The 16,325-nt window shown below is 41.2% G+C and overlaps 1 protein-coding gene across 3 annotated transcripts in view; it reads right to left on the bottom strand.

Moving 5' to 3' along the window:
* raver2 (ribonucleoprotein, PTB-binding 2) overlaps window positions 1-16,325 on the bottom strand; it is a 297,302-nt gene that overhangs the window by 246,934 nt on the left and 34,043 nt on the right. For all 3 annotated transcript variants that reach the window (XM_055861584.1, XM_055861585.1, XM_055861583.1), the window contains exon 2: window positions 7,181-7,247. In XM_055861584.1, the coding sequence (XP_055717559.1) occupies window positions 7,181-7,247 (67 nt within the window). The remainder of the gene's footprint in view (window positions 1-7,180; window positions 7,248-16,325) is intronic.

Raw genomic sequence — 16,325 nt, 5'->3', positions numbered from 1 at the left:
TTCCCTTTATTTTTTTGAGCAGTGTATATTGAACTTCTAAGTGCTTCATCTTTGAAATCAGGAAATCGTGTAGTAATGCTTCATAGCTACATAGTTCTCGTCACTGGAGCTAAAGGATAACACACTATCACCAATTCCATATTAATGCCCATCATTTTGGAATGAGATGTTCCACGAGCAGGTGGACACATACTTTTGGTCATGTAGTGAAGCCAGAGAGAGCGCATTGCATTGTGGGTTTTGTAGTCCACGTGAGCTGCAACAGATGCTTGGCTCTAATTTGCACTGAAGCGAGAGCAGAGTATAGTTAACATACGGGATAAAGAGGGAGAAATACTCTCATTCCCTAAAGAAAATACTGAGAAACGGAAATCCTTACAGAGAGAGAGAAAGTGACACACACGCATGCATGCAGAGAGCCATTGCCAAAAACATTTTCAGACACACACTCCGGGCAGACAGTCAAACACTCTTACTGAGAGCTACACCCACACACACGCATGAATGCAGGCACGCACGCACATGCACGCACACACACACACTAATATGCCCTAAATTACTTCAAGTTTCTATATGGTTGCAGATCTGACGTCAGAGATGGAGCACTCATACATGTCAATGAGTGCTAATAGGAACCTAATAACCGACATACACATGCTTACATTGATGTTTGATAAAACACACCAGTAGTCCTCTCTCTCTCTCTACTGTAGCTAGCCTCCTCCAGGCAAGAGACAGGTTTGAAAACCTACACAGGAGTTTCCTTTGAATTTACGCTCTGTTGTTTTGTTCAAAGGAATCATCACACGACACGTCTTGCTAGCCAATTCTCATTCCCTGGAATTCTCAGAAACGCCCCACTTATTTCACACATAGGGCAAACCAAGCCATCTGTGAGATACAATCAGCACACAATATATCTTATGACAGTGTTTCTTTCCCATGAATTAAAAACACGGCCCAATAAAATCACCTTAAAATCTGTATCTAAATTCCCCCAAGAGGGTGATGAAATTTACATCCCATACAATAGATACTACATCCAAATGAAACATGGTGTTTAGCTAATTCAGCATTAAGCGGGCAGACTGTACACATACTGTATGTACATGCAGAGGTGTGGACTCGAGTCACATGACTTGGACTCGAGTCTGACTCAAGTCACAAATTTGATGACTTGAGACTCAACTTGATAGAAAATCAAATAACTTGAGACTTGACTTGGAATTATCTGGCTATGTTTTGTAACAAATGTGCAACAAATCAAATCAAAAAGTATTGGTCACATACACATGGTTAGCAGATGTTATTACTAGTGTAGCGAAATGCTTGTGCTTCTAGTTCTGACAGTGCAGTAATATCTAACATGTAATCTAACAATTCCACAGCAACTACCTAATACACACAAATCTAAGTAAAGGAATGGAGTAAGAATATATACATATAAATATACGGATGAGCAATGACAGAGCGGCATAGGCAAGATGCAATAGATGTTATAAAATACAGTATATACAGTTGAAGTCGGATTTTTACATACACTTTAGCCAAATACATTTCATTTCTGACATTTAATCCTAGTAAAAATTCCCTGTCTTAGGTCAGTTAGGATCGCCACTTTATTTTAAGAATGTGAAATGTCATAATTATAGTAGAGAGAATGATTTATTGCAGCTTTTATTTCTTTCATCACATTCCCAGTGGGTAAGAAGTTTACATACACTCAATTACTATTTGGTAGCATTGCCTTTAAATTGTTGAACTTGGGTCAAACGTTTCGGGTAGCATTCCACAAGCTTCCCACAATAAGTTGGGTGAAATTTGGCCCATTCCTCCTGACAGAGCGGGGGTAACTGAGTCAGGTTCATAGGCCTCCTTGCTCGCACAATCTTTTTCAGTTCTGCCCACACATTTTCTATGGGATTGTGGTCAGGGCTTTGTGATGGCCACTCCAATACCTTGACTTTGTTGTCCTTAAGTCATTTTGCCACAACTTTGGAAGTATGCCTGGGATCATTGTCCATTTGGAAGACCCTTTTGCGACCAAGCTTTAACTTCCTGACTGATGTCTTGAGATGTTGCTTCAATATATCCATATATATATTCCTGCCTCATGATGCCATCTATTTTGTGAAGTGCACCAGTCCCTCCTGCAGCAAAGCACCCCCACACAGCACATGATGCTGCCACCCCTGTGCTTCATGGTCGGGATGGTGTTCTTCGACTTGCAAGCGGTCCCTTTTTCCCCCAAACATAACAGTGGTCATTATGGCCAAACAGTTCTATTTTTGTTTCATCAGACCAGAGGACATTTCTCCAAAAAGTACGATCTTTGTCCTCATACGCATTTGCAAACCGTAGTCTGGCTTTTTTTATGGCAATTTTTGAGCAGTGGCTTCTTCCTTGCTGAGTGGCCTTTCAGGTTATGTCGATATAGGACTCATTTTACTGTGGATATAGATACTTTTGTATGACGGCTGCATGGTCCCATGGTGTTTATACTTGCGTACTATAGTTTGTAGAGATGAACGTAGTGCCTTCAGGCGGAATTGTGGAATTGTGATACAGTAAAATAATCTGTCTGTAAACAATTGTTGGAAAAATTACTTGTGTCATGCACAAAGTAGATGTCCTAACTGACTTGCCAAAACTAGTTTGTTAACAAGAAATTTGTGGAGTGGTTGAAAAACAATTTTAATGACTCCAACCTAAGTGTATATAAACTTTCAACTTCAACTGTATTATTTAAATTAGAAATCATTATTTCTAACCTTCTCAACGTTATGACTATATTTCCTATTCATTTTGCAACTCATTTCATTTATGTTTCCATGGAAAACAAGTATATTTCTAAGTGACCCCAAACTTTTGAATTGTAGTGTACACTGCTACCATCTAGTGGCCAAAATCTAAATTGCGCCTGGGCTAGAATAATACATTATGGCCTTTCTCTTGCATTTAAAAAAAAAATTATAATACATTTTTTAATATCCTTGCCTCAGGTGCTTAGCTACAGGCAGTTAGATTTGGGTATGACATTTTAGTTGAAAATTGAAAAAAAGGGTTGGATTCTTTAGGTTGTAATGCCAGGCTACATTGCGCAGCGATTGTGCGTGCGTGCGTGGGGGGGGGTCACGAGCTTTGAACCACTGCTTTTTGGGGACCGGGTCAAAGCATTTGAGAACCACTGAACTAGCAGACAGATTGCTGATTTGCTGTAGATCGGGTGCAGGGCAAACGTCAATTTGTAGGGAGAGAATATTGCCATAAATACTGTGTGGCAGCCTAGGGAAACCCTTCACATCGTCAAATTCTTTTAGACTTTTAGATTTTTTTTGTTGTTCTGTAAACTAATTTTCTAGTTCAATTGAGAGAAAAATACCAACTTTCAGCTTCAATGTTTCAGAAGAGATTGTCACTATATATATATATATATTTTTTTTTAAAGCAACTTCTGGTATTGTTTGCACTAAATAATCATTTCTAAAATTAATTATTATACTGTACAATAATTGCAGTACCAGTCAAAAGTTTGGACACACCTACTCATTCCAGGGTTTTTCTTTATTTTTACTATTTTCTAAATTGTAGAATAATAGAGAAGACATCAAAACTATGAAATAACAAATATGGAATCATGTGGTAACCCAAAAAGTGTTCATATTTTTTTTTTTTTTTTATATTTAAGATTCTTCAAAGCAGCCACCCTTTGCCTTGATGACAGCTTTGCACACTCTTTGCATTCTCTCAACCAGCTTCATGAGGAATGGAATGCATTTCAATTAAGAGGTGTGCCTTCTTTTCTTCTTTGTGGAATTGTTGTGAGGTAGGGGTGGTATACAGAAGATAGCTCTATTTGGTAAAAGACCAAGTCCATATTATGGCAAGAAGAGATCGAATAAGCAAAGAGAAACAACAGTCCATCATTGCTTTAACTTCTCTGCGCTACGGATCCCTTTTAAAGGGTTCATTTTTATAAACAACCGCTGAATTGCAGGGCGCAAAATAATACTAAAAATATTTATAATCATGCAATCACAAGTGAAATATACCAAAACACAGCTTAGCTTGTTGTTAATCCACCTATCGTGTCAGATTTTGAAAATATGCTTTGCAGCGAAAGCAATCCAAGCTTTTGTGAGTGTATCAATCAATGCTACAACTGCTAGCCCCAAATTAGCATGGTCACGAAAGTCAGAAAAGCAATACAATTAATCGCTTACCTTTGATAATCTTCGGATGTTTGCACTCACGAGACTCCCAGTTACACAACAAATGTTCTTTTTGTTCGAAAAATATTACTTTTATAATAAAAAAACACCATTTGGGTTGCGCGTTATGTTCAGAAAACCAAAGCCTCGTTCCGTTCGACGAAAATTCCAAAAAGTATCCGTAATGGTCGTAGAAACATGTCAAATGTTTTTTATAATCAATCCTCAGGTTGTTTTTAACAAACATAATCGATAATATTTCAACCGGACCGTAACCTATTCAATAAGAGAGAAAAAGAAAATGGAGAGCTACACCTCTCGCGCGCAGGAACTAATCAGAGGACACCTGACTAGTTTTGAAAAATCTCGCTCATTTTTCAAAATAAAAGCCTAAAACTATGTCTAAAGCCTGGTCACAGCCTGAGGAGGCCATTGGAAAAGGAATCTGGTTGATACCCCTTTAAATGGAAGAAAGACGGGCCAGGAAACACAGATTTAAAAAAAGAAAAATCACTTCCGGGTTAGATTTTCTCAGGTTTTAGCTTGCAGAATCAGTTTTGTTATACTCACATACAATATTTTGACAGTTTTGGAAACTTTGGAGTATTTTCTATCCTAATCTGTAAATGATATGCATATTCTACGATCTGGACCTGAGAAATAGTCTGTTTACCTTGGGAACGTTATTTAAAATATATAAAAAATCTGACCCCTAGCGTCAAGAGGTTATTAAGAAGGTCAGTCAATCCGGAAAATTTCAAGAACTTTGAAAGTTTCTTCAAGAGCTGTCGCAAAAACCATCAAGCGCTATGATCAAACTGGCTCTCATGAGGACCGATACAGGAAAGGAAGACCCAGAGTTACCTCTGCTGCAGGGGATAAGTTCATTAGAGCTAGCTATCTTAACATACCTAATGCATTGTGTACTTAACTAGCTAGCTAGCTTAACATACCTTGCTGGCTCCTCGTTGAAGATGCTCTCATCTCTCCATCCATGATCTGAGGTGATAGACAATCGTTGGGACCACTCATAAAATAATAATTGATTATCGGTCATTCAGAGCATAGTGGCAGCTGAAGTTAGTGGCAGGTTTGCTGTGTGGTGGTGGTTGGGGAGATGGTGATTGACAGGGGGAAAGATTACAGTGTAACACCTGCTAATCAGGCTTGGAGTAACACATCTCCCTCTCACATGCCCTGTGGTGTGCCTACTGCTCAGTCAGCTAGCCTGGGATACTTAGAACACACACAATCATCCTGACTTCTGTGATAGACAAAAGTGTGTGTGGTACAAACATGAGCATGTGTGTGCGCTAGACAGCCTGCACGTGTGTAGGAGGGGGTGAAATATCTAAAAGATTAATAACAGACTTAAAATGCTGTCAGATCTTCTCTGTGATCGACTCGCTGTGTCTGAAGTCAAAGATTACTGATCTTGACAATACTGGTCCTGGCCTCAGAGACGACACCAGATAATAGATATGCTACTGTGCTGCTGTGGTATGGTATTTTAACATGAATATCTCAAGATTGATAGAAAACCCACTCTATCTCTCTCTTCCCTCCTCTCACTGGCAATCTCTTTGAAGCTCCCCCAATTTAAATGAGATTTGATTCAAAATAGTTCTGTCTCCGTCTTTTAATTCAAAACGGCGACCATAATAATTCCACTGAGACTGACGCATTAAGTTCTGCAACTAGCTACCTTCTCTAAAAGAGCTAGGCTATTCAAAGCATGTACATCTATTGATGTGGAGAGAGAGAGAGAGAGAGAGAGAGAGAGGAAAGTGGAGCTCTCAAAATATCACCAAGGGATCCGTATTAAGACAATAAAATACTGTTAAAAAAAGAATGTAAAGAGTCTCCGACATTCTTTTTCTACTTCTACTGGTACGTCAGAACCCATCCTACCTTGACACAACGGTCTGTTGGTCTAATTAACAGTGTGACATGAGCCGTGGATAAGGCCGTTTCTCATCACACACACCGTGGATAAGGCCGTTTCTCATCACACACACTGTGGATAAGGCCGTTTCTCATCACACACACCGTGGGTAAGGCCGTTTCTCATCACACACACCGTGGATAAGGCCGTTTCTCATCACACACACCGTGGATAAGGCCGTTTATCATCACACACACTGTGGATAAGGCCGTTTCTCATCACACACACTGTGGATAAGGCCGTTTCTCATCACACACACTGTGGATAAGGCCGTTTCTCATCACACACACTGTGGATAAGGCCGTTTCTCATCACACACACTGTGGATCAGGCCGTTTCTCATCACACACACCGTGGATAAGGCCGTTTCGCATCACACACACTGTGGATAAGGCCGTTTCTCATCACACACACTGTGGATAAGGCCGTTTCTCATCACACACACTGTGGATAAGGCCGTTTCTCATCACACACACTGTGGATAAGGCCGTTTATCATCACACACACTGTGGATAAGGCCGTTTCTCATCACACACACCGTGGATAAGGCCGTTTCTCATCACACACACTGTGGATCAGGCCGTTTCTCATCACACACACTGTGGATCAGGCCGTTTCTCATCACACACACTGTGGATAAGGCCGTTTCTCATCACACACACTGTGGATCAGGCCGTTTCTCATCACACACACTGTGGATCAGGCCGTTTCTCATCACACACACCGTGGATAAGGCCGTTTCTCATCACACACACCGTGGATAAGGCCGTTTATCATTAAGCTCTCATCAGCAATTAAACAGCATTAACCTTTAGTGGCCCCCCTCAGCCACAACATCTCAGCTGTTTGCAGATCTGTGTTTCAGAAGGTGTTCGCGTTTGGCTCTCCCTCTCGCTCTATTCTAAATACAGCCATTCCCTCTGACCAGGAAAAGAGAAAAGGACTGGACAGACATGGTGGGGTTGTTCTGTGAACTGAAGAAAATGGTGATGGTTTGGAGAAGTGGGGGGGTGGTTTGGTTTACCTGTCCCTTTGTTGCGGTCCACAAAGCAATACTTGAGCTCGTATTCTTTCAGAATCTCATGGACCTCCTGCAGAGAGAGAGAGTGAGAAAGAGAGAGAGAGGGAGGGGGAAAGAGTGAGAAGGAAGGGAGAGAGGGAGAGAGATGGAGAGAGTGAAGGGGGAGAGAGAGAGAGAGAGAGAGAGAGAGAGAGAGAGAGAGAGAGAGAGAGAGAGAGAGAGAGAGAGAGAGAGAGAGAGAGAGAGAGAGAGAGAGAGAGAGAGAGAGAGAGAGAGTGTGTGTGTTTAGACAGCAGGAATCTTTGAAACACGGAACACACTAATGTCACAGTTGTCCAATGAACTAAATCTTTCATTCTTTTACATTTTTTTTCTCCAGATATACTTTCAGAGGTCTTTGATGTTAGGTCTCCCTATTGTAATTATTTCTTGATTGGGGAATTAGATCAAGCATATCCTGTTGAAGAGCTGAATATCTTTTTGGGCTCTTTATTGAGAAAACAGACACATGTAGTTAACACTCACAGGGGAGAATACATCCCCAAAACATATTAATAAGGATATTAAGAAACTAAAGACTTTTTTATTTTACAGCCAAATGACACCCGGCCCTCTGATTCATCCACACATTTCATTTATTTGTACTATTTAGTGATTTAGCAGAGGCTCTTATGCAAAGTGACTTACAGTCAGTGCATATTACCCACCAACCCAACACCCCATACAACATGGATCTTCAAGATTCAGCCACGGGCCGATTCTTTCTTCAGCGCGTTGTCGGGGGGCCGGAACATAATTCAAAATAATGTTTAGACTGCAAGAAGCCAAAACAGATATATTTGACTAGAACATAATCCTTTCAAACCCTGCTTACATTTGTATACGATCCCGTCTCCCTATTATGCGTGGGAATACTTGTGAACAGATTTCCTAAATCTGGTTGGGGTGGTATACAGAAGATAGCCCTATTTGGTGGAAGACCAAGTCCATATTACGGCAAGAACAGATCAAATAAGCAAAGAGAAACAACAGTCTATCATTACTTTAAGACATGAAGGTCAGGCAATCCAGAAAATTTCAAGAACTTTGAAAGTTTCTTCAAGTGCAGTCGCAAAAACCATCAAGCTCTATGATGTAACTGGCTCTTGTGAGGACCGCCACAGGAAAGAAAGACCCAGAGTTACCTGTGCTGCAGAGAATAAGTTCATTAGAATTACCAGCCTCAGAAATTGCAGCCCAAATAAATGCTCCACAGAGTTCATGTAACAGAAACATCTCAACATCAACTGTTCAGAGGAGACTGTGTGAATCAGGCCTTCATGGTCGAATTGCTGCAAAAAAACCACTAAAGGACACCAATAATAAGAGACTTGCATGAGCCAAGAAAACAAGCAATGGGCATTAGACCGGTGGAAATCTGTCCTTTAATCTTGAGTTCAATTTTGAGATTTTTGGTTCCAACCACTGTGTCTTTGTGAGACACAGAGTAGGTGAACGGATGATATCTGCATGTGTGGTTCCCACCGTGAAGCTCGGAGGAGGAGGTGTGATGGTGTGGGGGTGCTTTGCTGGTGACACTGTCTGTGATTTATTTAGAATTCAAGGCACACTTAACCAGCATGGCTTCCACAGCATTCTGCAGCGATAGGCCATTTCATCTGGTTTGCACTTAGTGGGGCTATCATCTGTTTTTCAACAGGACAATGACCCAACACACCTCCAGGCTGTGTAAGGGCTATTTGACCAAGAAGGAGAGTGATGGCGTGCTGCATCAGATGACCTGGCCTCCACAATCACACGACCTCAACCCAATTGAGATGGTTTGGAACGAGTTGGACCGCAGAGGGAAGGAAAAGCAGCCAACAAGTGCTCAGCATACATGGGAACTCCTTCAAGACTGTTGGAAAAGCATTCCAGGTGAAGCTGGTTGAGAGAATGCCAAGAGTGTGCAAAAGCTGTCATCATGGCTACATTGAAGAATCCCAAATATAAAATATATTTTATTTTTGTTTAACACTTTTTTGGTTACTACATGATTCCATGTGTTATTTCATAGTTTTGATGTCTTCATTATTATTCTACAATGTAGAAAATAGTAAGAATAAAGAAAAACCCTTGAATGAGTAGGTGTGTCCAAACTTTTGACTGGTACTGTATACGAAACAAAAATATAAACGCAACACGTAAAGTGTTGGTCCCATGTTTCATGAGCTGAAATAAAATATACCAGAAATGTTCCACACGAACAAAAATCTTATTTCTCTCAAATTTGTTTTCATCCCTCTTAGTGAGCATTTCTCCTTTGCCAAGATAATTCATCCACCTGACAGGTGTAGCATATCAAGAAACTGATTAAACAGCATGACCATTACACAGGTGAACCTTGTCCTGGGGACAATAAAAGGCCACACTAAAATGTGCAGTTTTGTCACACAACACAATGCCACAGATCAAAATAAAATAAAATAAAATAAAATAAAAATACAAATCAATGCAGTTCAAGAAATAGAGAGTTGAGAAAAAATTGACTAAATAAACTGTCGTGACGTGACTATCATTAATGTGATGACTGCTATTTATCGAATAATTACCTACCACGTTTAACTATTACTCAATTAAATTAATCATGTAACAATTAACTCATTAGGAATTTGGGGCACCACGGGAATAGTTATTGAACGAGTTACCATCTCCCAACTTAAACTCTAATGATATTATAAATACTGTATCTCTTACATCAGTAACAGTCAATCATTAATTATTACCTATTCAGTCTCATTCTGAACGTTGTTTACTTCATATATCTGCACGATCCCGAAACTAGGTGATGAATCAGCAATACACAAATTGGCTTAATTATTTAGTTCGAAAATAAATAATCACACAGAAATACATAAACACACGCACACACACAAACGGTATAGGTTATTGATTCCTGACATAATGCAATGAAAACAGTCCCTAGTCGACTAACCCGATATGACGGCTTGTTACACAATGGAAAAAGGATGGGGAATGATAAAGAGCGGGTAAGATAAAGTGAGTGGACTTATCGTACATACATTTGGAAACTACGCTCACCATAAACATGAATATTTAGCACCCTAACAACCTCTCATAGATTTGCAACATATATTTAAACGTAGATTTCTTTCTCTCTCATCTCTCTGTTGAAACCACTCAATCCGTCTATGGCGAGTAGTTCAATGTAAGTCTCTGGCTGTCCACCAGGGGTTACAATGTCCTTCTTAAGTTGTATGCTTCTTTGTCTTAGAGTGTTCATTAGAATGGATACATCAGAGGTGTACCACCTGGTGGTGAGAGGGATCTGTTCTTCCCTTCCGTCTTTGGTCAATTGTCCGAGACTACTTTACACGCAGAGCTGCAGACGTTGCATGTTTTGGTCTAGTTTTCACCTTCTTCACTCTTTGAGAGTTTCAGAGGGTCTTACCATTTTCGTATCTTGTAGTTTTAACCATTTCAACGTGTGGACCACGTCCTCACGTTCTCTGGTCTGTGTTTAAATTCTCAGGGAGTCCTTTTAAGCACTCTGACCTTGGGGGGCGTTCCATCTTGTTGACATGTTTGTGCTCACGTGGGCGTGGTTACTGACTGGGCCCAGGTTTATATGAAAAGCCATTATCTCATTTAGAAGGCTAAAATCACATTTCTATCTTCACAAAAGTATTCTTATACTTAATCATTTATTTTATATAACACTTAGATGCAAACCTGCAAACCTATTAATTTTCACAAAGTCTGCTGCCTCAAATTGTATGACGGCACTTTGCATATACTCCAGAATGTTATGAAGAGCGATCAGATGAATTGTAATTAATTCCCTCTTTGCCATGCAAATGAACTGAATCCCCCAAAAACATTTCTACTGCATTTGAGCCCTGCCACAAAAGGACCAGGTGACATCATGTCAGTGATTCTCTCGTTAACACAGGTGTGAGTGTTGACGAGGACAAGGCTGGAGATAACTCTGTCATGCTGATTGAGTTCGAATAACAGAATGGGAGCTACAAAAGGAGTGTGGTGCTTGGAATCATTATTCCTCCTCTGTCAACCATGGCTACCTGCAAGGAAACACGTGCCGTCATCATTGCTTTGCACAAAAAGGGCTTCACAGGCAACAATCAACCATTTATCGGATCATCAAGAACTTCAAGGAGAGCGGTTCAATTGTTGTGAAGAAGGCTTCAGGGCACCCAAGAAAGTCCAGCAAGCGCCAGGACCATCTCCTAAAGTTGATTCAGCTGCGGGATCAGGGCACCACCAGTACAGAGCTTGCTCAGGATGGGCAGCAGGCAGGTGTGAGTGCATCTGCACGCACAGTGAGGCAAAGACTTTTGGAGGCTGGCCTGGTGTCAAGAAGGGCAGCAAAGAAGCCACTTCTCTCCAGGAAAAACATCAGGGACAGACTGATATTCTGCAAAGGGTACAGGGATTGGACTGCTGAGGACTGGGGTAAAGTCATTTTCTATGATGAATCCCCTTTCCGATTGTTTGGGGCATCCGGAAAAAAGCTTGTCCGGAGAAGACAAGGTGAGCGCTACCATCAGCCCTGTGTAAAGCATCCTGAGACCATTCATGTGTGGGGTTGCTTCTCAGCCAAGGGAGTGGGCTCACTCACAATTTTGCCTAAGAACACAGCCACGAATAAAGAATGGTACCAACACATCCTCTGAGAGCAACTTCTCCCAACCATCCAGGAACAGTTTGGTGACGAACAATGCCTTTTCCAGCATAATGGAGTACCTTGCCATAAGGCAAAAGTGATAACTAAGTGGCTCAGGGAACAAAACATTGATATTTTGGGTCCATGGCCAGGAAACTCCCCAGACCTTAATCCCAGACTTTGACACCTATGGAATTGTCACGTTCCTGACCTGTTTTCCTTGTTTTTGTATGTGTTTAGTTGGTCAGGGCGTGAGTTGGGGTGGGCATTATATGCTATGTGTTTCTATGTTGGGTTAAATGTGTTGCCTGATATGGTTATCAATTAGAGGCAGGTGTTTGACGTTTCCTCTGATTGAGAACCATATTAAGGTAGGCTGTTCTCACTGTTTGTTTGTGGGTGATTGTTCCTGTGTCTGTGTCTGTTGCACCACACGATACTGTTTCGTTTGTTCGTTCGTTTGGCTAGTCTTTCCTGTTCGTGCGTTCTTCGTGTCTATATGTAAGTTCTCAAGTTCAGGTCTGTCTACGTCGTTTGTTGTTTTGTAGTTTGTGTAAGAGTTTTCGTGTTTCGTCTTTCTTTAATAAATTCCATTATGTCTGCATACAACGCTGCGTTTTGGGCCGACCCTTACTCCTCCTCCTCATCCGAGGAGGAGGCATTAGACAGCCGTTACAGAAATGCTTGTAATTATACAACAGTATTCCATAGTATCATCTGACAAAAATATCTAAAGACACTGAGGCAGCAGACTTTATGGAAATTAATATTTGTGTAATTCTCAAACCCTTTGACCGTATTATTTAGTCACGATTGCATGTAACTCCCTTCCATCTCATACAGCGCAAGTGAACAGTAAACCTGGTTTCAAAAAGCTATAAAGCAACACCTCACTGCATAACGCCTCTCCTCCATGTGACCTACTGGTTGTGTGTATGTACTAACATGTGACCTACTGGTTGTGTGTATGTACTGACATGTGACCTACTGGTTGTGTGTATGTACTGACATGTGACCTACTGGTTGTGTGTATGTACTAACATGTGACCTACTGGTTGTGTGTATGTACTAACATGTGACCTACTGGTTGTGTGTATGCACTGACATGTGACCTACTGGTTGTGTGTATGTACTGACATGTGACCTACTGGTTGTGTGTATGTACTAACATGTGACCTACTGGTTGTGTGTATGTACTGACATGTGACCTACTGGTTGTGTGTGTGTACTGACATGTGACCTACTGGTTGTGTGTATGTACTAACATGTGACTTACTGGTTGTGTGTATGTACTAACATGTGACCTACTGGTTGTGTGTATGCACTGACATGTGACCTACTGGTTGTGTGTATGTACTGACATGTGACCTACTGGTTGTGTGTATGTACTGACATGTGACCTACTGGTTGTGTGTATGTACTGAGGTGACCTACTGGTTGTGTGCATGTACTAACATGTGACCTACTGGTTGTGTGTATGTACTGACATGTGACCTACTGGTTGTGTGTAAGTACTGACATGTGATCTACTGGTTGTGTGTATGTACTGACATGTGACCTACTGGTTGTGTGTAAGTACTGACGTGTGACCTACTGGTTGTGTATATGTACTGACATGTGACCTACTGGTTGTATGTACTGACATGTGACCTACTGATTATGTATGTACTGACATGTGACCTACTGGTTGTGTGTATGTACTGACATGTGACCTACTTGTTGTGTGTATGTACTGACATGTGACCTACTGGTTGTGTATGTACTGACATGTGACCTACTGGTTGTGTGTATGTACTAACATGTGACCTACTGGTTGTTGTGTATGTACTGACATGTGACCTACTGGTTGTGTGTATGTACTGACATGTGACCTACTGGTTGTGTGTATGTACTGACATGTGACCTACTTGTTGTGTGTATGTACTAACATGTGACCTACTGGTTGTGTGTATGTACTAACATGTGACCTACTGGTTGTTGTGTATGTACTGACATGTGACCTACTGGTGGTGTGTATGTACTAACATGTGACCTACTGGCTGTGTGTATGTACTAACATGTGACCTACTGGTTGTGTGTATGTACTGACATGTGACCTACTGGTTGTGTGTATGTACTAACATGTGACCTACTGGTTGTGTGTATGTACTAACATGTGACCTACTGGTTGTGTGTATGCACTGACATGTGACCTACTGGTTGTGTGTATGTACTGACATGTGACCTACTGGTTGTGTGTATGTACTAACATGTGACCTACTGGTTGTGTGTATGTACTGACATGTGACCTACTGGTTGTGTGTGTGTACTGACATGTGACCTACTGGTTGTGTGTATGCACTGACATGTGACCTACTGGTTGTGTGTATGTACTAACATGTGACCTACTGGTTGTGTGTATGTACTGACATGTGACGTACTGGTTGTGTGTATGTACTGACATGTGACCTACTGGTTGTGTGTATGTACTAACATGTGACTTACTGGTTGTGTGTATGTACTAACATGTGACCTACTGGTTGTGTGTATGTACTAACATGTGACCTACTGGTTGTGTGTATGTACTAACATGTGACCTACTGGTTGTGTGTATGTACTGACATGTGATCTACTGGTTGTGTGTATGTACTGACATGTGACCTACTGGTTGTGTGTAAGTACTGACATGTGACCTACTGGTTGTGTGTATGTACTGACATGTGACCTACTGGTTGTGTGTATGTACTGACATGTGACCTACTGGTTGTGTGTATGTACTAACATGTGACCTACTGGTTGTGTGTATGTACTAACATGTGACTTACTGGTTGTGTGTATGTACTAACATGTGACCTACTGGTTGTGTGTATGCACTGACATGTGACCTACTGGTTGTGTGTATGTACTGACATGTGACCTACTGGTTGTGTGTATGTACTGACATGTGACCTACTGGTTGTGTGTATGTACTGAGGTGACCTACTGGTTGTGTGCATGTACTAACATGTGACCTACTGGTTGTGTGTATGTACTGACATGTGACCTACTGGTTGTGTGTAAGTACTGACATGTGATCTACTGGTTGTGTGTATGTACTGACATGTGACCTACTGGTTGTGTGTAAGTACTGACGTGTGACCTACTGGTTGTGTATATGTACTGACATGTGACCTACTGGTTGTATGTACTGACATGTGACCTACTGATTATGTATGTACTGACATGTGACCTACTGGTTGTGTGTATGTACTGACATGTGACCTACTTGTTGTGTGTATGTACTGACATGTGACCTACTGGTTGTGTATGTACTGACATGTGACCTACTGGTTATGTGTATGTACTAACATGTGACCTACTGGTTGTTGTGTATGTACTGACATGTGACCTACTGGTTGTGTGTATGTACTGACATGTGACCTACTGGTTGTGTGTATGTACTGACATGTGACCTACTTGTTGTGTGTATGTACTAACATGTGACCTACTGGTTGTGTGTATGTACTAACATGTGACCTACTGGTTGTGTGTATGTACTGACATGTGACCTACTGGTTGTGTGTATGTACTGACATGTGACCTACTGGTTGTGTGTATGTACTGACATGTGACCTACTGGTTGTGTGTCTGTACTAACATGTGACCTACTGGTTGTGTGTATGTACTAACATGTGACCTACTGATTGTGTGTATGTACTGACATGTGACCTACTGGTTGTGTGTATGTACTGACATGTGACCTACTGGTTGTGTGTATGTACTGACATGTGACCTACTTGTTGTGTGTATGTACTGACATGTGACCTACTGGTTGTGTGTATGTACTGAGGTGACCTACTGGTTGTGTGTATGTACTAACATGTGACCTACTGGTTGTGTGTATGTACTGACATGTGACCTACTGGTTGTGTGTAAGTACTGACTTGTGATCTACTGGTTGTGTGTATGTACTGACATGTGACCTACTGGTTGTGTGTAAGTACTGACATGTGACCTACTGGTTGTGTGTATGTACTGACATGTGACCTACTGGTTGTGTGTATGTACTGACATGTGAGCTACTGGTTGTGTGTATGTACTGACATGTGACCTACTGGTTGTGTGTATGTACTGACATGTGACCTACTGGTTGTGTGTATGTACTAACATGTGACCTACTGGTTGTGTGTATGTACTGACATGTGACCTACTGGTTGAGTGTATGTACTGACATGTGACCTACTGGTTGTGTGTATGTACTGACATGTGACCTCCTGGTTGTGTGTATGTACTGACATGTGACCTACTGGTTATGTGTATGTACTGACATGTAACCTACTGGTTGTGTGTATGTACTGACATGTGACCTACTTGTTGTGTATATGTACTGACATGTGACCTACTTATTGTGTGTATGTACTAACATGTGACCTACTGGTTGTGTGTATGTACTGACATGTGACCTACTGGTTGTGTGTATGTACTGACATGTGACCTACTGGTTGT

Source organism: Salvelinus fontinalis, chromosome 14 (assembly GCF_029448725.1).
Source record: "Salvelinus fontinalis isolate EN_2023a chromosome 14, ASM2944872v1, whole genome shotgun sequence".
Lineage (NCBI taxonomy): Eukaryota > Metazoa > Chordata > Actinopteri > Salmoniformes > Salmonidae > Salvelinus > Salvelinus fontinalis.
The sequence above is the reverse complement of the archived record's forward strand: the minus strand, read 5'-3'. Positions and strand labels throughout refer to the sequence as shown.